The sequence below is a fragment of the Ailuropoda melanoleuca genome, chromosome 7 (assembly GCF_002007445.2).
Source record: "Ailuropoda melanoleuca isolate Jingjing chromosome 7, ASM200744v2, whole genome shotgun sequence".
NCBI lineage: Eukaryota > Metazoa > Chordata > Mammalia > Carnivora > Ursidae > Ailuropoda > Ailuropoda melanoleuca.
Window position 1 is genome coordinate 78405393 of NC_048224.1, and position 27714 is coordinate 78433106.

General features: G+C 39.8%; 1 protein-coding gene across 1 annotated transcript; it reads right to left on the reverse strand.

The window, feature by feature from the left end:
• Window positions 1-1011: 1011 nt before the first annotated feature.
• Window positions 1012-27549, reverse strand: PROSER1 (proline and serine rich 1). Its single transcript, XM_002927725.4, has 13 exons — window positions 26702-27549; window positions 23963-24028; window positions 21810-21878; window positions 19730-19824; window positions 18581-18674; window positions 16583-16693; window positions 14997-15080; window positions 13570-13648; window positions 12867-12962; window positions 8781-8825; window positions 3597-5382; window positions 2978-3128; window positions 1012-2376 (listed from the first exon to the last, which is right to left on the reverse strand). Exons 1-13 carry the CDS (start codon window positions 26744-26746, stop codon window positions 2254-2256), a joined length of 2844 nt encoding a protein of 947 aa, XP_002927771.2. The 5' UTR covers window positions 26747-27549; the 3' UTR covers window positions 1012-2253.
• Between the last annotated feature and the right edge of the window lie 165 nt (window positions 27550-27714).

The window sequence follows — 27714 nt, forward strand, 5'->3', positions numbered from 1 at the left end:
GGATTTCTGCAAACCCATCCAGCGTACGAGCGCTAATTCAACCTCCATGCTCCAGCCTGGTGACTTTCGCAAAGTGCTTTCTATTTCAAACTGCTGACCTGAAACTCATGCCCAAGACCTCAGCATGGCTTACAAGGTCTTTTGCAATCAGGTCCCTTGCTTTTTAAGAGTTCCCCAAACTACAAACTTCACTCAAACCCCACCCAGTTACGGGATTATATTGCTGTGCTGCTCTGTCACACTTTGCGCTTCTATAAAGGATGTTATTTCTCACTCATCCTAAGACTGAGAAGGCTTTCGGGACTCCCTCAGGCAGAAAGGTACTCATGTTCTCTCTTGCATATTTTCAAAGCACTTGGTAGTACAGGTAGCTTGGTATTGGTATTAAAGGCTTGGTTCAAATGTACCACTTACTATATTGTGGGACTTACATCTTGACTCTTTTATCTGGTTAATTAAGTTGCTAGTACTTATCTCATAGGGTTATCAGATACACAAAACCAGTCCGCAGTAATTATTCCAAGTGCTCCAAAAATGTTCTCTTCATGTTTATATGAACCTTTAGGTGCCTGATACACACCAGATGCCAGGAACACATCTAAAAGATGGACAGGACATAGTTCATTTGCTATGATGACAGGGGCTCACGTGACAGTAAAACTAAACTTTGTGGCAGTGTCACTAGAGAACGATTACTCAGTTTTCTTGGGTGCATGGTTAACACATATATACAACATAATCTTTAAAAGATTTTATAAGTGTAGACTTAAAAAAGAACAAATGGCAATTTCCAGCAACTGGCATCTGATTAACTCTGCAGTCACATTCTGCGTTTGCAGATAATAAAAGGCATAAGTAGTCTGTTTCAAGTGCTGGGTATAACTTTCACATAAGGTAATACATAAAGGAATGAGCCATTGAGTTTTGACTGAATTTGGACAAAAATGTTCTATGTATCAGCATAAAAATAAAAAAGCCTATCAAAGCATTTAATGAAAGACTTGTAAGATATTTGTCATATCCATAAAGTTTATTTTAAAAAATCGTTAAAAACTAACCATACAGGAATATTTATTAATATACTTAAAAAGTTTGCTCCCCGTGTTGAAGGAAAATACATTAGCAACATCTTCCAGACACCAGCTTTATAAAAGTAAAACTTCTAGATGCTGAAATGTACTACAGCAGATTCTATAGTTTACACTTTTAATCACAGGACTGAAAATCATTGTCCCTACTCCCCGTCCCCCCGAATGTGGCAGTTCTTCGACTTAATTAATGACATTCAATCATGTTACATACTACCACAGATCCTTAAATAGGGTACACACTGCATGGTTAGTAACGGAGCAAGTCTTCTCTATTTGTTGTCACGTCATTCTTTCAGTTAAGCGTTGGACTTTAAGTACAAATAGAAATACTACATCCCATGATTGTAAACATTCACCAAGAGCTTCCAGAGTACAATGAGTAATAGAGGTGGCCCAAGGGTCAGTCGAATGTTCCTCACTCATTTGGATACTGCTGAGATTAAGAAATGAGTTTTGAAGGCAAATTATCACGAGCCTTACTTGCATTTCTGTAAGAAAGTAGTTCTGGATATATTTTTAGTCGAAAACACCTGAAAGTCATTCTAAAGACTGTATTAAGCACCATTTTCACTTACCTGAAATATATTAAGTTAAATTCAGCAGTATATGTATGAGCATAAATGTCAGAAATTAGAAATAACCGTGGGTCTCAAGTTCCCTTCTGTGGACACATACAGAGTACTGAGTTCCAAGGCCGCTAACAGGAACCACTCGCGCATACCAAGGGCAGTCATGCCCCCAGGGCCAAATGCAACCCAGGAGTCTGAGGCACAACTATTACTTCGGTCAGTGGATGCTATACAAGAAGATTTAAGGCTGTATTCGGCTATAAAGAGTTCAACCTCCTCTTCAGTATTCTTCCTACACAGATCACATACACGACTCAAAATTTCATAGGGTGGGAGGTGGAAAGTCCCCAAACACCTTTTTAATACTACTCTCCGTACAATTCATTATCAGCTTATTTACACGGGGGAGTGTTCATACTTAAAACCATTAAAAAATGTAACCGCCATGTTTTAAACTCTCATCCTAATTTCCCCAGGATTACCCTCATTCCCGTTTTCTGACTTTTTGTCAACTTCACATTAGTCAGATTGCTCCCCGCAGTCCTTAGGCATTTCTGATGTTGCTCCGAAGGAGAATACAAATTAAAACCTATTCACTGCCACCCACTTTGGGACAAGCCTGGTTGCAAAGAAAATGGCGTTCCTGGTGTTGAAGGGTAACTAGGAAACCCATCCGGCTGAGCTGAATAGCTTTCCAGAGCCGAAGCTGAGTGGACCTGACAGAAAGAAGAACGTGCAGGTTAGCGGAGAGCCAAATTCAATGAAGCTGATCTTGCTTTTGCCTATACCACACTACACGTATATTCAGAAGAGGAAAGAAGGAAAACGTTGGGGCAGGATGAGTCTGCTTATTAGTCTCCTGAAATTTTTAAGAAACATTCAAAATTCTTCAGCTGGTGGAGGTCAAGAGAAATGCCATTAAAATATTTAATATTCTTTCAAAAAAGATCAATAGGTTTTCTAAAGAAAACAGGCTTTAATGTCCATTATTTTAGCTTAAATAATAAACAAAACAGCAAATATAATGTCCTGCATAAAGATTTCCTCTGTAAAATCTCCAAATTAAGATTTGAAAGACTATAAGCGGGAAAAACAATTCATATAGATGAATACATGCCACCGCTTTTGTTATCCTTCTGAAGGAAGACGAGAATAATTTGCAGATTTGGGGAGATTAATCCTAACATCTCCAGACGTCCTTCTAAGAGAAGAATTTTTGCCAATGTTGGGATCTCATCATTGGCATTACACGGTTATCAGGACAGAAGCTACGCACGTATGCTACCATTTCATTTCTGCCCGACCTTGCCTGCTTACCTGCTGTAACAAGGCCGACTGTGCAGCTGCATTATGCTGTAATTCTTGCAAGGAGGACTGTGAAGGGTTCTGGGAGAACCCTGGGATGCCTGGGAGGGAGAGAAGGCCTGGAAAAACAGAACTGCCTGCAGCTTGAAGGCCAGATGACAAGCTAGAACAATAGATAAAACAGGTCAAAATGAAGGTAAGACAAAACCTATTGCTGCTATAGTTGTCAAAAACTACCTTGAGATATAAAAGAATCTTTAAACTTCCCCGTTGGAAGGAACCATAAAAGTCAGCCACTCACTAAAATAAAATTTACTTTCTATTATAAAGTATACCATTCTGAATTTAATAAGTCTACGTTTTGCCTGTAATACTTTCTGCTGTTTTATAACAAAGATAAATTACCAAATACTAAGATAATCTGAGCAGATAGTAGTATTATATATACTCAACATGGCTGAAGAGCTATATGTGTTTTTGGGGTATCGAAGTTTCAGCCCAGAAAATTATAATTTAGCACCACCCAACAATCAGATAAGCCTCATTGGAATGGCTTAAAAATAAAAGACTATGAACGACAAGGTAAGTCAAGAATGACCATATCCTTCCTAGCTCCGAAGCATTCACGTACCCGGCTTGTGCAACGAGAGCAGAGTTGAAATTGGAGCTAAATGCTGAAGCGAATCCCGGGAGGACGGGAGCCGGCGACGGGGTCGTGGCCGCGACGGGCAGCGGCGTAACCGCCGCCACCGTGGACGGAGCCTGCAGCACCGGGAACGAGGGCAGGGCGGGGGCGACGCAGGGGGCGTTGGCGACGGAGAAGCCGGGGTAGGTGGGGTTTGAAGAGGGCAGGGGCCCCTGCGTGACGGAGAAGAGGGAGGGAACGGCAGTGGACAGGTTGAGGGGAAAAGGCGCCGCCGAGACTGGCGCCGAGGCAGAGAGCCCTGAGAGAACGGCCGCGGTGGAACTCGGAGCGGGGACGGGGGCGGACGTGACAGCAGCAGACGAGGTGGCTAGTAAGGAGCCTGGAAGAGACACTGACGGGTTAAGAGGCGGGTTGCCACTTAACGGGAAATTATTGGTCAAAGAAGTAAAAGGAGGAAGCGCGGTGAACACCGGAGTGATGGGAGCGGAGGAGGCGTGCGGTGGCAGGGAGATGGAGGAAAGCGGGTTCGACACATTCAAGGGGGTCGTCAGGCTGGAGAGCCCCGACAGTGCGGGATTAAGGCAAGTCGATAAGCTGATGGGCACCGATGTTGACGGATACGCGCGGCCCAACGTCCCTGACAGACCTAAAGTGCCATGAGAGGGAGTCACGGAATGAGCGGGGCCCTTGAAGGCGGACGGGGTGGGGCTGGTGGGCTCGGTTTTGATCATGACAGGGATGGTTGTGACAGAGGGGGCGGGCGCGATATGCAGCTCTGAGTTACTCGGGTGGGGGCCCTGCAAGAGCGCGGCGGCGGAGCCGCAGCTGACCGGCGCTGAAGCTAAACACGACGTCGGCGTGACCAGCGGAGAAGGCGCGGGCAGGGTGGACGGGGTGGAGGCTGAGCTCGCCACGCTGGAGGGCAGGCTCGGGAACATGGCCAGCCCGGGAGTGGAAGCCCTCGGCGGCGCGGGGAGCGCCGAGGGGGCGTAGCACTTGTTCGAGCCTGCAGCCGGCGGATCAGAGTTCTGGTTAGTGAGAGAGGAGAGTGAAGCCAGCCCGCTGGTAACGGCAGAGGACAGAGCAGACGAGTTGATTAAATTGGTATCATTTGATGTCAGAAAGCCTTTTAAAGCAGACAGAAGGGGATTATTTACACCGAGTGGACAGGCTACACTGGGAGCAGAGCCCGCGGCAATGACAGTGGGAGCCGGGTTGGACACGCCTTGAGATGTCGGCGTTAAGGGCAAGGGCAGACCTGCAAACACGGACGACAGTGACCCAGAATTGGCATTGTTGGTAGAAGCAGCAGTAGAGGTGGCAGAAAAGGGGAGGCCAGTGAAAGGGGCAGAAGTTGAAGCAAATGTTTCATTGGAAGCAGGAGTGGCTCGAGGTGTGGATGGAGCCTGAGGGGCTGGGACAGGAGGAGCGGAAGGACCTGGCAGGGGAACCAGGCCAGAAAAAACCGACGGGACAGGTGCTGATGTTGTACTGTGGACAGAAGTAACAGGTGCCGCAGGCAAGGAAGGGGTTCTGATAACCGTTGGATTTGGCGTTGACGGCTGAGGTGTATGAATGGCCGAGGAGACCTGCCCCGGGAACACCGGAAGCACAGTATTCGCCATGTTCAGCCCGGAAACGGTAGCAGTTACTGATGCCGATGGATGGTTTACTGCCTTGACCGGGGATGCAGTAGGGACGGGAGTCGCAGCAGGTGTTGAAGGATTGGAACCATGAGGAGAGAAGAGTTGACTTGCTGGGGTAGAAAATGCTATTGGGGGGGGGGGGGGAGAAAGAGGCAAGAATATCACCATGCTGAAATGTCAAATTTTAACCGAAAAGAAATGTCAACATTTTTGTAACATCTGATAAACATGAAGAAAATCAGCAACAGGTACAGCAGGCTACTGGGGTACACACGTCGATAGACTCCATGACCCTGATGTTCCCTACGGAGCCTCAGGTAGAGCCGGCTTTCTTCTAGACTCAGATCAGAAGAGCCCTCCAATGCACAGTGAGGAAGCCTCGAGAAGTTAGCAAATAAACTTTCCTTTCGTATTTTCCCACTTTTTAAAAATTAAAAATTTATTTTGTCATTAGTGTTGGTGCACTGACTTTAGCTTTCATTCAAACCACTTCTGCAGAGTAATAAAACAAGTCGTTTCCCTCTCTCTCTCTTAAGAGCTTTCAGGACATCACTTTCCTTTTAGGTCACAGCAGACCTCCCAGGATTCATGCCTATTTCTCCAATATTATGGCCACTCTGTGAGTTGAACCTGATCTTTCAGTTTATTCCAGCTTATTATCTATATAGCTTTTTCCCCCAAGCATTTTCTCATACTGCCTCCTCTACACGATCTCAACCTCTAAGGCTATTTGCTTTGTCCCAGGAGCTCCCTTAGGGGCAAAAGCCATGTCTAATTCCTCTTTAGAGCCTTAGCACTTAGCACGGCGCATGGCACCTGTGTGTTTAATGAGTGTTTGCTGCACTGGATATATCAGCATGACCTCAACTATAGACCAAACCCATCCAAGGACTTATTCTCAAGAATTCCGCTAAAGTTTGCTACAGTATTTTTACTCTCATAAACTCTATGAATAGTTACTGTATTTGGGGGGATAACTTGTGTTTCCTGTCTGAATCAATTTAGTGACAATGTTAGTCTCTGATGATCTTGTTGGTGTCAAATGGAAAGCATGACTTAGGTAGCTAAAGTCATAATGACAACTATCATCTGCTGCAGCACTCCTATCAAAGTGTGTTTCACCTGTAAACAGAGAATGTTCCTTTCACTGTGATAATCAACTGGAAGTTATTTTCATGGCTAAGACTTAAGTTTCTAAACTTATGCATAATAAAGACTTTTGCACAAGGAAGCTGACACGGTCAACGAAGCAATGCACAATGTTAATCATGGCGGGGAAGGGACCACAGGAAAAGAATAGAAGAAAACAGCACATACATCATCTATTTGTACTAAGAGATGGCCAAAAGGTGCTATACTGGGATGAACAAATTTTATGGAAGAAAAGAAAGATGGCAGAATCGACAAACAGTAATATAGAAATACATGGACTTCAAACTCAAAAGGCCTGAAGTCTGACAATATTCATGTCATTTACAGTAATTTAGTTTCAAGAAAATAAGACCAGATATTTTAAATTTAGAGAACATATGAAAATGGATTTGTACTTTTGTTTGCATTGTTTAACAAGAACTAGAAGCACAAGGAATATATACCTAGTTTTGTGTTTGTAAATAATGTACTAAAATTTTATTTAGTCAACACTGGTTGGGAAATATTTGAGAATTCACTCTCTCATGTAACTACATGCTGAGGACCATGTGGTGAATGACAGATCACAAGGTCAGACCAAACTGTCCCAATGCATTCTTTATAGCAGCCTCTGTTGAAGATCTTCTTATAAAATAAAGCAAAAGCCACGCACTGTTAACAATACACAGTGCCTGCAGTTAAAATGCAACAAAACAACAACAAATCGAAAAAAACCCCAAAACATACCACGATAAATACAACCTTCCTGCCATGTAATTTGGTTAACCATAAAACATATCTGTCAGATGCTGTGCTAAGTACTTTATGCCTATCATTTCATTTGTTCCCACGTAACCCTCTGAGATAGGTACGAACCACCCTGTTTTCCAGATGGGCAATCTGTGGCCTGGTGTGGTTAAAGAAACTCGTTAGAAGATCATGCAGCTGTTTGGTGGTGTTCACAGGGAATCAAGTTTCAGTTATGCAAGTTCCAGAGATCTGCTGTATGCACTGTATTTATAGTTAACAATTCTATATTGTGTACTTAAAAATTTAAGAGGGTAGATCTCATTAAGTGAGATCTTATCACAATAATAATTTTAAAAAAGGTCATGCAATTATTAAGTAAGTGATGGAACCAAAATTTGAACCCTGGTCTAACGGACCTATATCCTTAACCACTATACTAGTTTATCTTTTTGTTTCTTGATGTGGTTCAAAAGGACAGTAAAATCTTAATCAAGCTAACATAACACAGCATAGGAAAACAAAGTATGCCGTTCCCCACAATGGTTCTTACGACGCTTAATCTGTTACTCCCTTCAGAAATGGACTAATGAAGCTGAGCTTTATAAAAGCACAAGCTTCCTCAACCTCCTTTTCACAGAAGTTAAATGACATGGTCACAAAGCTAGGCAGGGTAAGAAAATGATGTCCTGACATCTCAGTGTTTTCTCCAGCCCATTATACTACCTCCTTCAGAAACCACCAGCACAAAAGCACTGTTCGGGCACCCTGCTCAGGGAATAGAATTCCCACCGAGACTCCTAACCACGCACTATGATGATGTGCTACTCTGCTACACAAGAACTGAGCCCAGGTTTTGTCTATCGGAAAGCACGCATCTCCTTCCTGATCACAGAGCTCCTCCATGAGCAGAAAAATAAAATGCTGCAGCACTGCTGCCATCTGCAGGCGTCATGGACGCCATCTTTCATCTTCCTTTTTTTCTTTTTTTCTTTTCTTTTTTCTTTTCTTTTCCTTTCTCTTCTCCTCTCCTCTTCTCCTCCCTCTCCCTCTCTCTTTCTTTTTCTAAGTAGGCCCCATGTCCAGCATGGACCCCAATGCGGGTCTTGAACTCAGGACCCTAATTCAAGCCCTGAGCTGAAATGGAAAGTCGGATGCTTTACCGACTGAGCCAACCCAGGTGCGCCCCCATCTTCCTTTTACAATTCCCCTTTCTGCTTTGGCACCCCGTATTTTTTTTTCTACATTCAGGTATGCTAACCCCAATAATATTATATATTAGGGAAAAGGATTTTATCACCTTATGTGTTTGTATCAAAACAAAAATGAGGCTTCTAATATCACAATGTAAAGTGAATGTGGATGTAATGCCACACAGCACTCAGATTATTTTGCAAGTTTTTCATATAAGACAAAGGCAAATGGTTAATTTGCCTCCAGTTACTATGTGCATTTCATTCTGTGTGTACATAATGAACCACTATCAAGCCACTTTTAGCAAGCACTGATTAAATTCTTTAACTAGGAACTTTCCCCAAAGCATAGATAGATTCCAAATACATGCAATTCAAATTGTTCTCAGTGAATAACAGAGTGGACAACTAGGACAAACTTTAGCTGTATCTGGAGTGAAGCTGATACTTACTTTGATTCTGCGTAGGTTTTGACTGATTGGAAAGATCTTCATTTTCTATATGAAAATAAAAGTTTCATTTCAGGTTTTATTCAAATTAATCATCACCATAATAAACAAAGATGGGCGTCAAAAAAAAGAAAAACCCAGGATATGTATGCATGCTATGTTAGGAAAAACAGTGTACGCCCATGGAAAGAGAAAGGAAACAAAGATAATAGTAGTAACTATATGAGGACTGACAGCATCATGAGCAACTGATCCCCACACCCTCTTCTCTTTAACTTACCATGCTTTATTTTACTTTTTTTTTTTTTTAAAGATTTTATTATTTATTCAACAGAGATAGAGACAGCCAGCGAGAGAGGGAACACAAGCAGGGGGAGTGGGAGAGGAAGAAGCAGGCTCATAGCAGAGGAGCCTGACGTGGGTCGATCCCATAACGCCGGGATCACGCCCTGAGCCGAAGGCAGACGCTTAACCGCTGTGCCACCCAGGTGCCCCTTTATTTTACTTTTTTAAGGTTTTATTTATTTTAGAGAGACAGCGTGCAAGGTGGGGAAGGGGCGGAAGAAGAGGGAGAAGAAGGAAGCAGATGCTGGCCTTAGGTGGGGCACCATCCTACAAACCACGAGATTATAACCTGAGCCAAAACCAAGAGTCGGATGCTCAACCAACTAAGCTACAACTCACCAGGTTTTAAATAAGCACTGTTAGTTCACAGACGTATTTAGGAACACTGTCTGGAAAGGAGTGTGCCACCTAGGACAAAGTATAGCCTACAGCTGGAATGCAGAGAACGAGCACCGTTATTGGCTAAACTGACAGTCCCTTCAACAGCAGCACGACTTGGAGGTTGGAGGCAGATGCTGAGCGCAGAATCCATGGCCACCCGAGGGACCACTCTCGCAGGCCATGCGATGACCCAAGCAAACAGAAAGAAATGTTGCCGTCATTTCTAGAAAAGACCCTGTGCTAGGAGCTGCTGAGAACCACTCCAGTGGAGGCGGGCTTGAAGCCTGTGACGCTGACACCAAAGAACCTACAAGGCCTGACACAGTGAGCAAAACAGACCATAGCCTGTCTAAGGAACCTGGTGCAAACAGACAACCAGAACACACGGTGCCTATCAGCAAAGATTCAATGAAAGGAAAAGAAGTTTAAAAACCTGTAGTGCAAATTAAGAACACAAATACATGTCATATGCAAGAAATACAGAGAAGATGAAGACTTTAGATATAAAAACCTGACTCCAAATTAATAAATGCAAAGAATGGTAAAGATTAGCGATAACACTATGAAAGCTAAATTACTGAGCTGGAAATAAAAAACAACAACAACAAAATCACATTTAAAATGGCAAAAATACAAAAAAAAAAAAAAATAGAGGATACCATACATGAATAGGTAAGAGACTTAGAAGGCAAATATAGTGCAAACTAAGAGTTCCAGAGGCAGAAAAAAGACCAGATAAAAAGTAATAACTGACAGAATAATAAAAACAAAATTTTCCTAAGCTTTAAAGACTTGAGTTTTCATATCTAAAGAGCTTACAGAGCTTTGTGAAAGATTAATGCTAACACCCACACCTGGACATCCTGGTGAAATAGCCAAACTCCAGGATTAAAGACATTTCTGAATTCTAAAGATAAGGAATTTTTCTTTGTAAGCTTATAGGAAGAGACCAAGGTTCTATTAAAAAAAGAAAATTAACTGGAATTGGGATTCTCATCTACAACTCTGTGTGCCCTTTAAAAAAAAACTACTTAGAGAAATTTTCTACTAAAAGAAAAGCAGAATGGGCACATCAGGACAGGGTATAAAAGAACAGAGGAAAGAGTAAGAAGCCAGAAGTTCAGAGGTGCAGAAGAAAACATGTATGGTATTCCGACAAAACACGACAAATCAATGAAAAAGAAGTCAGTGGAGTACAGAGCAGCTTTTTTTAGTTTTCATGTATCGACAACCATTAAAAATATGATGGTAAAGAAAAAAAAGAATATGAAGGCAATTCTTGGCAATATTAAAGATAACATTTCTAAATTGGGGTGGAACAAGGAAAGAAGAGTTGTTAAAAATAAAACAATTTGACGAATACAAGTAAACAAAAGTAAAGAAAATGAAAAAATGGGATAAGAATAATAATGAATACAAAAATAAAATGGAAGGACTAAGAACAAATATGCATTTTTATGATGACTGAAAATTCTTATTAAGTCTCCTCCCACCCCCGGTTTAAAACTCAGAATCCAGCTATATATATAATCTATAAACCAACTAACCCACCAAATAAATACAACCCTAAAATAAAAATTGAAAGTAAAGATAAAAGCAAAAGTACTTTTATAAAATGAAAACAGAAAGGTTAGGAGAATAGGCTAGGCAAAAAAGAAATACAGTAAAGTATAACTCAGCTGACTTTTTTTTTTAATACCTAGAAAACTTAAGAAACTTCAAGGAAAAAAAAGTAGAATAAGTAATTAGTAACAAGCACCTAGACATGAAATATTCCATTTATAATTTTGATGAAAAGTACCTCTAAAGTCCCTAGAGATAATCCTAAGGCAAAGAACCTACATAAAGAAAACCATAAAATCTTCTTGAAAGAGATAAAACAAGCCCTGGGGGAAAATCACTATCACCTGATATAATATAAAGCAGACATATGACTGAAGAGTAAGACTTAATATCATAAGAATGTCACATCTCCCCAAATTTATATAGCTATACTTACTACATATTATAATTACATATTAGTGTAATAACGTAACTAAGATATAATTATATAATATGTAACTATATACACATGCACATATAAATTCAACTGTTTTTAACTACATAAAATAATCCTTAAGTTCAGATGGAAAAAAAAAATCCAAATATAGTAAGGAAAACAAACTATAGTAAGAGAAAAAGCTAGCCTCACTAGATATCAGAACACACTATAAATCTGCTAGTCAAATCAATATATCATCATAACATGAAATAACTAGATTGCAAAAGAATAAAGAACCCAGAATTAGAACCATGTGTGTATATGAAAACTTAAGACAAATGCAGCCTTTTAGATCAGTGGGGAAAACAGATTAGTTAATAAATGGTGCTGGCATGACAGACTACCATCTGGAAAAAAATTAAGATGAACCTCTATTTCACCACATACGAAAATAAATGCCAGACACAGTAAGAGCCTTACAAGACCCAGGTTACCTGGACTCCCTAGGGTTAACAAGATAAAACAGTTCCAACTTTTCTTTCATAGCCTCTCTTTGTCTATGCAAAATGTAAAACTCTAAGGGCTTAAAGGTACCATAAGGTTAAAAAACAAAACGATAATTTTGGGGAAAACCGTTTAGCAACTCTCATCGGAGTACCCAGCTGCGAACAACAGAACCCCTCTGGCTAGCAAAAAAGGATTTGTTAATAAATGCTGCATCAAGTAACTCTGAGTCTCTGGGAAGTGCAGAAAAAAAAAATTAAGTTTCATCCCTACCCTACAGATATCTAGAAATAGATGGTGAATGGATTAAAAACTATACATTAAAAAAGAATCCCTATAAAAGTAACCAGAGAATACACATGACATTTTCATGCTGCCGGGATGGGGAAGGGCTTCCTAGGCAAGACCTACAATTCAGAAGAGTCAAATAAACAATACCTAATTGAAACAAAAATTAAATTTTTGTAAAAGACAAATGAAAATGTAAGCTAAATCCCATGTTCCCAATAGACCCAAAGGAAACTGCTGAACTGAACAGTGCAGGGGAAAGCTTAAGGCCCTCTGAGCACCTTCTTATAGGCCTTTCCTCCCCACAGGAGGAGTAATGTGCCCTAATGCTAATACTCATCAACTGTACTCTTCCATAGCCTGTCGGAGCTTCTTGCTCATGAGAAATGGTGCCTCCGTCTACAACCTGCTCATGTCCACACAGGTGGGCCAAGGCCACTCTAGTGGAGCCTGTACAGCACACTCGGATCTGTCATCGGGCTTGAGCTCATTCCCCCACTAGGACACACCATGTCAAACAGCTGTCCCTCCCAAGTGCACATCTGTGTGTAAGCTTTTACTGTTAGCATCCTGTAATAACATGCTTTTACCTGTTCCTACTGGATTAGGAGTATATGGAGGTGGAGGGGGTACACCCGGAGCTATGACATTGGCTAACGGTACCAGACCTGCATTGTTGTAAGCACCTAAAATAAAATTATAGGAAAAAAAAATTTAGTATCATTCTGTGGCCAGGAGTTTAAACTATATTAACACAGCTATCTAATTTTTAAAACTGCTAATTTGATAGAGCTGCATTTTACATGGAGGTTTAGGTCTAGTGTAAGGACAAAGCTGAGACGGAATGAGACAGCTGGAGATTCTGATTTCCCACCGCATGCTCATTCCAGACATAAGCTCACTAAACGGCAGGGCTGGGAGATCCTGCCATACTGCAGTTACCGGCCTTTTCTGTCCAACACATACAGTTGACCTTTTTAACTTAGATGTCTTGAGGATACCTCTGAACACCAACTGCTGAAATGGGATTCATGATTTACCAAAGTGAAAACCCATAATAATGATTAAAAAGAATCTATAATGAATTTATCAAAAGGCAAATACCCTAAACTCAACTCTATCTGCTGCCCTGCTGTGCAGACCAAGGTACTGTGAGCCCACCATGGGCAGAACTAAACGCAGCGGAGCATATTTCCCAAGTGCTCCAATTTTCCCAAGTACAGAAACCAACATTTACCTTCAACTTAATAAAGAGCAAAAAGAAAAAAAGCAGAACACGAGCGAACTGCTTACTTGGTGCAATGGTTGCGTGTGGCCGGCACGGAGGTATTGGGTAAGGAACAGGCTTATGTGGATTGTACGTTGAAGGAGGCTAGATGAGGGGGAAATAGAGCAGTTGGAAGAAAACTAAGTCAGCGGTCTCTCTGCAAACAAAATACAAGTTGTCTTTTGAAATATTAAGTCATAACAGGCTAAAAATGCTCCAGCACATCAAATGCTACTGGCCCAATACGTGGCACAAGTGAGGGAAATTTCTTTGCTTTAATAAATGTGGTTCCTATAAATTCCAAAGGCAGATCCTGTCAAAGACTGCTGCGGAGGGCTTTATTTTTTATTTCAGTATTAAATCATCTCTAATGAAGCATCAGACCTTATCCTAAACAGCAAACTCCTCTCTGACCCAGCCGAAGTCAATCTAAGAATTTCTATCTCCTCTTCTGTAACACAAGAAATCCACTAGGTTTAGGAACCTTGGCTACCCAAGAACTTCCAACATCCTCCGAAACTTATCAGAGATCACCTTACCATTCTTACCCTCTTTTCTCCTTGGAAGAACAAAGTCTTATAATCTTTAGCATTCAGCACTCTGACAACTCGAGTAGAATGTAGACTGGGACTATGAATTTAGTATTTTAGTCTTTTTACCTTTGCAATCCACAAACATTTTGTAGTTGATAGAACTATGTCAGTAACAAAAGCATCCCAAGAATTGGTCTCTAGAGAACCAGAGGTATCCAAAGCTAAGCCAGACGCTGTACTTCTAACTCCAGTGAGTGAGAGAGAGACCCTGCTCTGGGGATCCGGTGGCAGTAAAGGACCTAGATTCTCTCTAGCTCTCATTAATGGCGGCCTGTATGATGCACTAGTCTTGTGCAAAGACTAGGATCTGTGAGTGTTCTGCTGTGAACAGCTGTCACTGGAATTCCTGTCAGGCAAACAAGCAGGGCCTGCACGACAGCTGTGTAAAGGCCTCTCCCACTTCAGCTCAAACAATCCTTCAATCTACAGGGCCGTCTTTGGGTTCAGTTGATATCCTAACCAATCATTACGATCCCTCTCTTCAAAATACTCTCAACCTCCTGGCTCTACTCTTGATTCATTACTAATTAATACTAATTTGGCCCAACCACAACCTTAAAGCGAACTGTGCATACTCCATACCTCCAAGGGAATAGCCGAACAGGGATGAGGAAAAAAAATAAAACAAAACAAAACAATTGGACTGGTCTCACTTTAAAATAAAACATGAAACCTCAGAAGGGCACTGAACACTGTTAACTAACTACGCTATAGTTCCCTGGACCATTCACTTTCCTCGAGTTTCTAGTATATTTTGAATTTCGCAATACAAAAACGGAACTGATGCTGTGTGCTGTGAACAGACAGAAAACAACATGTACAAATTAAGGCCTGTTTCATCATTTACTCTCTAAACGTACTGGTTTGGACGGTCCAAGAATCCGTGCAGCTATTCCTTTGCCTTCATTAGTACATTCTTCACCATCTTTTTTCAAGGGGGTTCCCTATTTAAATAAATAAAAAAATAAAAAGAAAGATAATTGAGATTTAAAAAAAACAAACCCAAAAGAGAAACCAAACCAAACCAAACCGTCACTGTATTACACTGAAGAAAAGGACTTAACTTGGTAAGAGTTTAAGGACCTGGATTCCAGATCCAGTCCTGTCTTGGCTGTAAAACCCTGCTAGCGAACCCTCATGTACAGAGGCACTCAGAAACGAGTACACCACACACATGGGGATGACAGAAAAGCAGGATAATGTAGGTTTTAATTTTTTCCCCTGCACAACAGGAGCGACCAGAAACAGACTTCCAATGCTCCAGTATGCATAATGGTCAAAGAATCACAAAGAGTACCTGTAATACAGTTAAAAAGAGATGACAAAAAAATGATATTCTCTCTAAGCATTAAGTGAGGAAGTTTATATTATATAAGAATAAGACTGCTATTAACAGATCAGAATAAGCTGACAAGACTACTACAATGTGTTCTCCTAAAAGCATGTGCCTAAATAGTACATACTAGCAGGGAAGCCAACTTCCAAGATGGCCCCAGTCCTCACCTCCTACATGCCCTTGTGAAGTCCCCTTCCAAAATGAACAGGGCTGACCTGCGTAATAAATAGGATATTCCAGAAATGATGGCATTTAACTTCCAAGACTAAGTCACAAGAGACAACACAGCTTGCTCTTGCCTTCTGGATTATTTGCTCTGGTGGAAGTCAGCTGCCATGTCGTGAGGTATTCAAGCAGCACTACGGGCAGAGCCCTACTACGGTGAGGAACAAAGACCCCCTGCCAACCACCAACACTAACTTCCCTGGCATGTACCTGAGCCCCCTTGGGAGCATAGTCTCAAGCTCTCCTCAAGTCCCCGGATGACTGCGGTCTCATGAGAAACCCTAAGCCAAAACCAACCTAAGCCACTCCCAAGTTCCAGATTCATAGAAAATGTATAAGATAATGTTTAGTTTTAATCCACTGAATTTTAGGGCTACCTGTTACACTGCAATAAAAATATAGCACTCTTTGCAAAGATTATTTTACAAAGACATCTGAGGAATACTGGATGGTATAAAAACAGGTTTCTTTCCTATAGGACTTCTCAGAGTCTTTATCATGCAATGTGACTGTCCAAGAAGGAAACACTGCACACGATTTCTCAAACATACTCAACTGTGAAACTGATTGAGGAACACTGAGAATTTGAGAAATGCTCCTTTACTAAGTGCAAAGCAGTGCGTCTAAAATACTTGGATAAACAAAACAAAATCATCCTCTTTTCTGTTTGTCTTGTTCTTCTGTACATTTTACACAAATACTTTAATGTAGTTTATACATGAACTTTCGATCAGTGGTGAACCCATGCATTAAGCTGCTGACCTAATAAAATTCCTTTCCTTGGCAGAAGTATCATCAACTGGCATTTTTCTTTAAATATCGTAACTATGCTAAATTTCATAGTTAGCCACAAGAAGTTTCTCACAGGCACAAACATATGCTTACTGGGAAAATTCCATTTATGCGACTAGGTTTTCCTTTGGGATATGGATTTCCTGGGATGGTGCCACAAGAAGATATCATAGCGTGAGGAGCTTTGCAGCCCCCCTTGAAAGCCTGTAACAAAAAACAAGAGGGTGGTTAAAAATAAATAAATAAATAAATAAATAAATAAATAATCAAATAAACTCATAGGTTAAGTATCCTGGGTATCTGGAGGCCCTGTTAAAAGTATGAACTAAGAACAGCATTACATTAATGTTCATGCATTCATCAGCACTTACAGTAGTGAACATGACCAAAATTCATAAGTAAAATCACTTTATTTAAATGGATGGAACATAATGTTTTTAGTTTTTTATTAGCCACAACTAATAGATTCCTATACAAAGATTATCTCCATGGCAGATTTTGCAAATCGTGTGCAAACAAGTTCATTTACTATTTAGTATGTCCCATTTCTCCGAACCAAGAAATAATGTTGTCCAACTGTAGAAACGTCACACTCATGTTACAGGCAAGACAAGGAGAGCAACTGATGAAAGAGACATGGACTCTGCTCTGAAAAAGTTTAGAACTCAGTGGAGAAAACACAAACAAATAACATGGGACACTGGGTATCCAAAGAGCTGTACTGTTGAAAAAGCAAGAGTTATTTAGGTATACTGTATTCAACATCACGTTACATAATTACGAGACATGCTGAGGGATGTACTAGCTTATTTATTATTGCATTCTCAGCTTCTACAATGGTACGCTAAAAAATACTGAGTTCATACTCAATAAATATTAAGTTAATGAAAAACACTACATATATTTCAATATATTCCAACAGAATCTATATTATGCTATAGGGATATGAGGCTATATATAGCTATATTTTACAAGTACGTAGGATATCACATATTTTATTATAGTGATATACTGGTTTTTATAACTTCATTCACAACACACGTAATTAGCCATATAATCCAGTCACCTACCCTAACCCTAAAAATTATCTCAATTTTTGGTCTTTATAAATAGTACCAGAGTAAATACCCTGACATATCTTTCTTTAGAATAAATTCCTAGAAATGGAATCTTTGGAGTCAACAGGCATGAACATTTTAAGACTCTTCAAGTTTACCTTCCAGAAAAGCTGTACTAAGTAACACTGACCAGACAGCTTATTCCACAGAATACTCAGGACCACATTATTTCTGAGAAGGAAAATACTCAGGACCACGTTATTTCTGACATGATCAGAATGCTTTATAAGGAAGAAAACAACAGCAGTAAATGCACAGTGCCTTAAAGAATTTAGTCAAGAAAACCAATGGAGAACTTATTAAAGTAAATGCGGGCTCAGATCTTGCTTCTGCTAAAATAAAGCTCACGAGTAAGCCAAGCTCTCTGCTACCCGAGCTTAGCAGAGGATGCAAGGATTAAATGTGCTTGGGCTGTAAGGCCCCAGGAGAGCAGTACACATCTTCCTCAAGCAGGTTTCTGATCATTAATTCCGTTTCCAGCCATCACAATACTAAGAAGTAACTACCCTAAATGACAACTCAAGACAAGCAGGTTTAGGTAAATACTACTCCCATTCTTAGAGATTTTAAGTTAATAAACTGGAATTCTGCTTTATTATCCATCTCTTATAAACTGATTAATGTAAGACTGATGATAAAACAAATTTAAAAGGTCACATTCCTAAATACATTAGGATTAAAGGCAAAAGCTTGGAGCCATGGCAAAGCTGCCAAGGGACCAAGAATAAACACCCACTGAGGCTGAATCCGAGGAGCCAACTAGCGTGTCACTCTCATCTCCTCATCCCTCAGAACTCCCTTTACCCAGCTCCTGTCCTCCACGGACCGCAGGGATGGCATCTTGACCCATCGCACAAGAGCCGTCAGGTTATTCATCACAGTTAACACAGGAATAAGACTGGTACTTTGCTTCCTTCATCAACATTCAGAAAAACCCAATGTTCTATTTATATAGCAATCTTGAGAAAATTACCTGTTCAAGTACTCTCTTGCACCGTTTCTTCTCAGACATATTTATCCTGAATAAATCTTCAATGGGACGAGAATTCTGTGCATCAACAATGTTTCTACCAAGGAGAAAGAATTTAGCTTTTCATTTAAGAACCTGGACATACATACCAATGCCAACCTTTACCAAACAACTATCACTGAGTAACCTCTCCCCCAATGACATATGGAGAAAAGTGATTTAGTTTTAATTGGTGAATGTAAACCACATTTTTATAAAAATGATAAAATATAACTGAACTGAGGTTCATCTGGTTACCTAAAAGTAATGAAGTAATTCTATGAATAAAAATCACTATTTTGAGATTCTTGAAAATACACCCTCTCAATGAGTGGTAGAAGATCTATGGCAATAGAAAAAAACCCGTGTGCGAAATGCATAAAAATAACGGTTGATCTAAAAATGAAGTTTTACCTTATGCTTTAATTTTTTATTTTTGTAGACATCTATAAACATATAAGGGACTTAAAAATGCATGTGCTCTAAATAAACAGCAATTTACAGACTCTTCCATCATGCAGAAGAACAGGCTTTTCCTCTTTGAGCTTACATTCATTATTATCATTTATTAAATGCTATGCTTAGTGTTTTCATAGATCAGAACCTAACTATAAAATCTATGGCTTTCTCAATGAGCCTTTCAAAATACTCAGAGTTGGAAGGCAATGGAAGTCACTGAAATGAAGCCAAATACATGAATATGCCTTGTTATTTTTAAGTTATAACCACGTCTAATAAGTACACTAGGTATTTATTTATTTTTCCTTTAGAGAGAGCATGTGTAAGGGGGGGGTGGTGGTGAAGGAAGGGGCAGAGGGAGAGGGAGAGAAAAAATCTTTAAGCAGGCTCTACACCCAGAGTGGAGCCCCAGGAGGGGGCTGATCTCACAACCCTGAGATCATGACCTGAGCTGAAATCAAGAGCTGGATCCCCAACCAAACAGGCGCCCCTAGATATTTAGATATAAAACAAATCAGTCTACCCTTCCAGAGATTTTATTCGAGCTCCATTTACTAATATAATTCTAAGACATTAATACACACTGAGTTAAAAGACATTTAAAAAGTCTTCCAAATTTTCTCCAATAAAGTAAAAAGAAAAAGAAATACTTACGAAGCTAAAAGTTCAAGAGCAACTAGCTTGTCTTTACTAAAGGTGAAACAATTGAGTATATTGACCACTTCTGCTGGGTGAACAGCCACCATTTTCTATCAACATAAAAAATAATTTTATTTTCAACATGAGAAATTTTTATGCCAGAGATTGCTATTTTGAGAGAAACACAGTTAAATGTTCTTAATATTTAAGTATTTGTGGTGAAAAGTAAGGCCTAACAACCATGTGAATTAAACTTAGACTTTTTCAATGTAACTATTTCAGTGGAAGATCTAAGTTCCCCAATGTGATTTTTTTTATCCATGTCTCTCAATGCATTTATTTATAGAAGAAAAATATTTACATGTACTACTTTCCTCAGAAAGGTTCTAAAAAGAGTATTTACAAATACAGGAGACATATTGCTCAAGAAGTTAGAAAAAATTACATTCCTCAGACTGCTAAGCATTCTGCAGTCAGGGCTTCCTAAAGTGAGGTCCGTGGTGCTGAATAGTGTTACTAAAAAAGGGTACTACAGTCACCTCAGGTAGGGGAAAAAATAGGTTAAACAGGGTTCTTTACTGTAGAACTTTAAGAGTCATATATTAACATGCACTGTGATTCTCGAAGATCGTGTACAATGTTACATGGTTTGGCTAGGGTACTTTTGCTTTTGAAGATAAGCTTCTGACAATTTACAGATTTATGTTAACAGTGGAAGAAATTCAAAAGCAAAATCAATGCAAGAAGATCATTTAGAATCAATACCCAATAGATTACTAAACCTCGGAGCAGTGCTGTTCAGACAATTTTATTCAGGTAGCACCAAAAGACATTGGTAAAATTATACAACCCTTTACAAATTTTTATATTGACATCTAAAAACTATACCACAAGTTTAAATATTTACAGAAAATTGATTTATATTCAGTTGATTATATATTTGTAAAAACTTTGGAACTACTCATTTTCTCACTTATGAAAATGTCTACTGTATAACATAATTGTCAAGGCTAGTCTTCAGTGTGAAAACCACCAAATCAGACTTAGTTTTTCAGCAAAGGTTGACTTGTAAGTTGTGCCCATGCTAGTCTTCTCACCTCTGAATTTTAAACCTAAAGGAGGTAGACAAGCAAGCAGGCCTTAGAGCTTTGTCATGAGTTTGTTGTCTTGATAAAATAAGGAGAGATCCCCATGAGTATTTCTTACAGAAGGTCTGTGCTTTGCTCTCCCTCTCAGAGTATTACATGGTCTCTTTGGTCTTTGGGAAAAGATTTTCACCCTCAGGTGATGGGTGGATGGGTAAGATAACTTTTTTTTTTGTAGAGTCAAAAAAAACCTAATTGCTAAAGAGGAGAGGGACTAACAGATCCAGACACTTTTCTTTGGCAAATTAGAAAGCTAAGGTCTACAGATTTCCTTAAAGCTATCCATCCCTGATAATCCAAGGAAAATCTTCCTACATAGCCACATACTGTTTGACTTAAACGCCTCTGTTAATTTAATCTCTAGAGCTGTACTGTCTGTATAGTAGCCTCTAGGCACATGTACCTGTTTAAAGTAAAATTAAATAAAATGAAAAATAACAGTTCCACAGGCAGACTAGACACATTTAAATGCTCAAAAGCTATGTGTAGCTAGTGGTTACAATACTGGATAGCAGAGATATAAAACATTTCTATCATTGCTAAAAGTTCATTTGACAGTGCTGGTCTAAAGAATGTTAATATAAACTCATTTGACTATTGTTCTAAGACTAAATACAAGAGGACAGAGATATCAAAAAATAGAAGGAGGTGCATAAAAACACTTAGGAACTCAAATTCTATACTTTGGTTGCCCCATAAATATTTTCTCTTCCAATCTGCCAATTAGGTAGGATCCTATGGTGTACAATTTAATTGTACGGTACATACAATTTAAATTCAGCTTGGGAACTCTTAATTTTTTAGTAATTATTTGATTATTCAAAGTATAATAAAATTTAGGATCAGTTTTTCTAATGCAAACAAATTATAACCTGACATCAATTACAGAAAACAAGAGAAGAATTCAAAATACTTAAATTCTACATTCTAAAGAAAAATAAGTTACTCACATGCTGTAATGCTTTCATTGCCTTTAACTGAGGCTCAGCCCAGGAAAAGTATCTCAGTAAATCAACCACCTGAAAGCAAAGAATTACTTTAGCTCTAATGAAATGTGTTTACAAACATTTCTACAAGATTTGTTTCAGTAGTTTGAACTACTACTCAGTTTCTTACTGGCACAAAGCACAGTTTAAACGCTCAATAGCTATAAGAAGTAGGTAGCCTCCACAATGGATAGTGCAGAAAGAGAACGCTTCCATCATCGCAGAGTCTGGGGCAGCACTGGTATAGAAATAAATGGAAAGTATAAAGTACAGGAAAAACAAACTACCTAAAGGAAAGGAAGATCGAAAAAGTGTTAGATGGAGAGAAAACGTCAGATTAGAAATATAAAGCTATATTACAAATGGAAAACTTCAAAAAATTTAGCAAAATGACATTTGTAATCAATCACAAAAGGGTGTTCAGTGGTGTTACCTTAGTGTAGGTCCACTATCTCCTGCCCTTTTCCTTGAGTCTGAAGGGCATAGTACTCATATTTACACTACAGATCTCCTCCCTAAAAATGTAAGAATCACCATGACTTACTCCAGCAGCTTCTGAACAGGAAGCAGGTCATTCTGAGAGCACAGTTAGCCAGGCTCTCTCACCACCAACAGCAAACTTCAAATGAATGAGGGCGATCCTGTGGGATCACTATTAAGAGGTGAGGAGGGCATCAAGGTCACAACAGTGAAGTCCCTGCGTGCCCCCTCCCTCCCGTTCACTGCCTCTGAGGGAACTCCGAAAAGAAAAAAGGAATGACTCAAAGAAGAGAGGGTAATGAAATCTGGGTTAATGAATTCCTTTACTGTAGCTTCCTGAAAATGTGTTATGGTTTCAACTATTCAACAAAGCAAAATTAATGCTAGAGACTGGAGTAGTATCTGAAGAGTAAGAACAGTTTTCACTCCTTATAAAGTGATGCATAAATTACAAATGGGTATTATGCGTACTTTCCTCACTTTCACGGGAATAATGGTTTTCCTTATAGTAAACGCTACCTGCCACTTTACCAACCAAAAAAAGTTACTATCATATGTCTGATATAGGAAGAAAAACCTTCAATACAGTACATAGACTTAGCAGGTTATACTTAGAAGGTAGTTTTTTAAAGTTTTTAATGACTTTAGCGGAGTGGAATAACCATTAAAGGAAATTTTCTACAAAATTTCACACATACACTCAAAATAAGGAAAGAAAAGTTATTATCTATGAGACATTATAAATCTTTTCAAAACATTTAAATTAAGCATACAGTGGTTCTGAAAAGTAATGGGACAGGTGAAAAACACTCATTAAATAGGCAGCAAGACATGCGAATGATAAAGTAGCTTTTAAGGATTTAGCAGTCAGAACTGCTACAGGTTTAAAGCTATTCAAAGTTAAAGCTTTAAAAGTCTTGAGAAACAGATGAAAAGTTGGAGCGTTTAGTAACTTCACCTACAGATTCATCCATTGTCTACCCTCTCCACATTCCTACCCTTTCCCAGACCTCTTCTCCAGATGCACACTTCCTCTTTCTGCCCTATTTCTCTATCGAATATTTTCTAAGTATTCCTCAAAACTCTGGTCTGTATGTTGTATGTATGTTTTCAATTAGCAAACTCCCCCTGAAGCTGGGTGAGTTTTCACTAAACTTAAAACACCTCTCTTCTGGCAGTGACAGAAACTACTTATTAGACAATATATTTTCTTATGGCTAAAATTTTTACATAGCAGCTTCATATAAGAACCATAATTCACCATTTGTTCCAGTTTTCTTTTTAACATGTAGTGAATTTTGTTATTACTGACATAAATTCTGTACAAATTTGGGTATATTTACTATTAGAAGTTTATAAATTTATGATATTGTGCCCAGAATGATAGATATGCTTTTCTTGGACACTGCATTTTAAAATCATGTTAACATATGATACTGCAGTGAAAGTAGTTATGTTTATAAAATACTCGAACTATAAATTTGCGAAGTTTTCTATCAATATCGAAAGTTTCTAACATTTCTGAATAAATACAGCAACGAAGTAAAAGCAATTCCGAACCTGACCAGCAGGTAAATAGACTTTAACCAGAACATCAGAGTAAAAAAGACTTTTGCTTAAACAAATAAGACAAATACCTGTTCACTAGAGAAATATCCATGCACATATTCAATTGCTTTTAATTTGTACTCTGTCAGAACAGCCTAAAAAAACACAGAAAAACAGCATTAATATACGTAAGTAAAACAGTAATATGCTAATTATCAAAACTACCTAAGCAACTCAAACATGGCAGACCTTCTTCAGCCCCAGCACACAGAGGCAGCTAAAGTCACTATGGTGACATGACATTCTACCTTTCCAGGTTCCATGCTGTAAGAGATAGAGAGATAGCAGGAAAACCTCCAGGCCTCCCTACTCACTCCTACAAGAAAAAGGAACAGAAATGTAATAGACAAGATCTGATGTTACCAGAAATCACAAACAGAATTCCTATAAATGTAATTAGAGTTTCAGAACATCCCAATTTCAACCAAATTGTCATTTTTAAGAAGACTACTTATATCAGGCATTACTCATCCATCAATTACTGAGCGGCTGGTATGTGCTAACAGAGAAACGTGAATAACAAGTATTTCCACTGGAATATAAGAACCCAAGGAGCCAAAGAGGGCCCTCAATTCAATCTGTGTGCCTGCAGTGTGGCCTCTGAAAGGCATTTTAACTATCCTGAGAACCTCTTTACCCATAAAAGGGGAACACCATTCACTACCCACCTTGGAGTTATGGTGAAGGTTAAAATAGTCATTAGTAGACATGGCACTAGTAGTACTCAGTAAATTGTGGTTCCTTTCCTTACATGGCCCCTATCAATGGGAAGTTCAGAGAGAAGTACAGCGGCCTTGAGCCAGCACTATCTAGATCGAGCTGAAATCACATACGCTCTCCTTGCAACTGTTTGCTGAGTTTAGAGATGGAAACAATCATAATTTGGTTAACTACTAATAATTAAAAATCAACTGATCCCTTTCTTTTACTACAAAACAATATCTGTCCTTGGCATATACATCACTCTGCTAGGAGAAAATATCATGACCAGTTAACTGAAAGAAACATCCAGGTTGCCCAGTAGTTTAATTTCCACTGGAAAGGGGGGTGAGTGGGAGAGAATGGCATTCTGGATAATGTACTCTAGAGAATGTACGGTTGAGACGTAACCTCAGGAAGTGATTACCTGGTTTAAACCAACTTACATTTACAAAGTCTGAGAGCAAATTAAAAAAAAAAACAGTAATTCTCACTTAGATATGCCTACATTTTAATCCCATTTTAATAGACTAAGACAATGCTGATGTATCTCATTATCTGGCATAGACAGCAAACCAGAAATAAGGACTTAAGTAAGAACGTAAGTTGCTATCTCATGTATGATTTTCAAGTCTGAAAATATCCTACATTCCTCACTGGTATTTACTATGTGATCTTTTCACAACAAGAAGCGACAGCGTATACAAATAGCATCCAGCTTCCAAAAGCAGAAATCTACTGCTCTATTTGGACATACAAATTATTTCCTCACAAACAGCAGTTAAATATCAGCTCATAAACAAATTGTTACAAATTTTAAACATATAGTTGGCAAACTGACATTTTATTCCAAATCTTAATTGAACAAATTCGACTTGCAAAAGAATTTTGTTCAAAAAGAACATTCAATATCGTCAAATATGTAAATTTAACCTAATATATGAATTTGAAAAAAAGTCTTATGAAGGATGAAGAACATTTTGCTTTATAGACAAGGCAGAAAAGTGGCATGTATGCAGGCAATTTTTTAAAAGTTTTTTTTTTTTTTAAGATTTTATTTATTTGAGAGAGAAATAGAGAGAGAGAGAGAGATCACAGGCAGCGGGGAAGCACAGAGGGAGAACCAGACTTCCTGCTGAGCAGGGAACCGGACGCAGGACTCATCCCGGGACCGGATCCCAGGACCCTGGGATCATAACCTGAGCTGAAGACAGATGGTTAACCAACTGAGTCACCCAGGAGCCCCGCAAAGGCAATTTTATTAATAATGTCATAAGCTGAAGCATAAAGTAACAAACCTTCCCTGTCAGTTAAGGGTCTTACAGGTTTGGAAATGGCAAGATTATCACCCTGAAATTCTAAGCAAAGCACCCTGTATTAGCATAAGAATGGTACAGAAAGTCCCTCCAGTTCTAATCAGGTAAACTTCTTTCTTTTGTGCTTTAAGTATTTGTTAGGCTCAAGGCCACATTCCAAATTTTTTTGCTGTCTGGTCATCCTGGAAGGTAGGTTACATACAATGGCCTCGAAATGAAGCAAAAATTTGGAAAGCATGAAGAAAAAGTTCTGAAATTCAGGTTATTGAAGGCCACTCCTAAAAACATGGCTTTAAACCTAAGTCAGGCCTTTTGGACATTCATTTTCTCCCTCCAGGCAGCACAGTCTATCTTCAGATTTTTAACTACCATTAAAGACATTTTATACGTATTACCTCCAGTTTTCAGTCTTTAGGTTACTGAAAGATGAGGTGATAATTTCAGAAATATTTTAAATCACTTCTCCATAAGTACAGATTCTAAAGATTTGTAGAGCCGGCTTGGGAATGAGAACTCTTTGAATATAATTTCCACAATACTGCGCTGATAGTCAAGTTTAGCATTAACATAACTTAGTTTCTATTTGTATAGTGAAACGTATCAAGCTACAAGCTCCCACAGCACATTAAAATTCCAATCAATTTTGCAATCCTAAAACCCGTATTTTGCACAATCTGCACGCAGTCCCTCAAAGAGAATTAACTAAGAGAATTCATAGCTCATAGACTGGTTTAAGGAATTAAGTGAAATTACCTTTCTAATTTCATCCAACACCGTTTCAAAGGACTTTTTGTCCATCTTGATTACTGTCTCAACGTGGTTTTAACAGTTACGCTTTCAATTACAAAACGTTCATCCCTGGTCCGTTCCAATAGTAGAAATGTTTACAGCTGAGGAGGATGCGAAGAGGTAGAGAGTGCTTCAAACTCTGCAAAAATTTCTAAAAATGCACACTTATAAAAACTTTTTATTAAAAGCAAAAACCGTCGGGCTTCCTCAGCTTTTTCACACAAAGCTTCAGGACACCTCGGGGAAGAGCCCGGTGCTCTCTGAGTCCTGCAGAGAAATCCAGGGTTTGGCAGCCGGAGCTGAGCTTCGATCTCCTGCAGCTGATGGCCAGGCGCCACCGGGTAAGGTCGTGAAGCCGCTCTCCCGTGTGGGAGGTGAGAGGCACCTGCACCACGGCTGCCGCGGGCGGCGAGGAAGGAGGCACCGGCCTCTCCGCCCGCACCAGCGCCTCGGCCGCCAGCCGCCGCCCCTCACAGCCGTGAACCTGGACTCATGGCCCGACTTGCGCTCAACCCCAGCAGTTGCGCTGGGTCCTGGGTTCCGCAGCCCGGGCAGCCGCGGCCTCGCAGGCTCTTTGTTACCAGCTGCCACGGCTTCCGGGAGCGGGCCGGCGGCGGGAGAGCACCAAGAGCCCGGCGAAGGGGGACACGCTCTCCGGTAGGGGGACTCCCGAACACCGCGGCGTCCACAGCGTTTAGAGCCCTTCCTGGTTACCCCTACAGCTCCCACCGGCTCCTGGGGGCCTTTAATGAAGCCCGTCGCGCCCCAGTAAACTCAACTCTGCGCCGACAGCTTAGGCCTCTCTTTCCCGAAAGCCAGTGGGGGGGGGTCCTGGTGTGGGAACGTAGGTGTTCATGGCGAATGCCTGGATTCTCGGAATCGGATGGAGCTGAAATCTTTCTCAGAGCTTGAAAGCCATTTTTTGAGGATCACATCTCTATGTCTTGGGTTTGAGTGTGCTTTCTTTTGATTTTTCA

Excerpts from the sequence above, each read along its gene's own strand:
- PROSER1 (XM_002927725.4), bottom strand. The coding sequence starts at position 26,746 with ATGGACAAAAAGTCCTTTGAAACGGTGTTGGATGAAATTAGAAAG. Across the intron at positions 21,879-23,962 it reads GATATTTCTCTAGTGAACAG|GTGGTTGATTTACTGAGATA; the intron begins GTATTTGTCTTA and ends CTTTGCTTTCAG. Across the intron at positions 5,383-8,780 it reads AAAACCTACGCAGAATCAAA|CATTTTCTACCCCAGCAAGT; the intron begins GTAAGTATCAGC and ends CCCCCCCAATAG.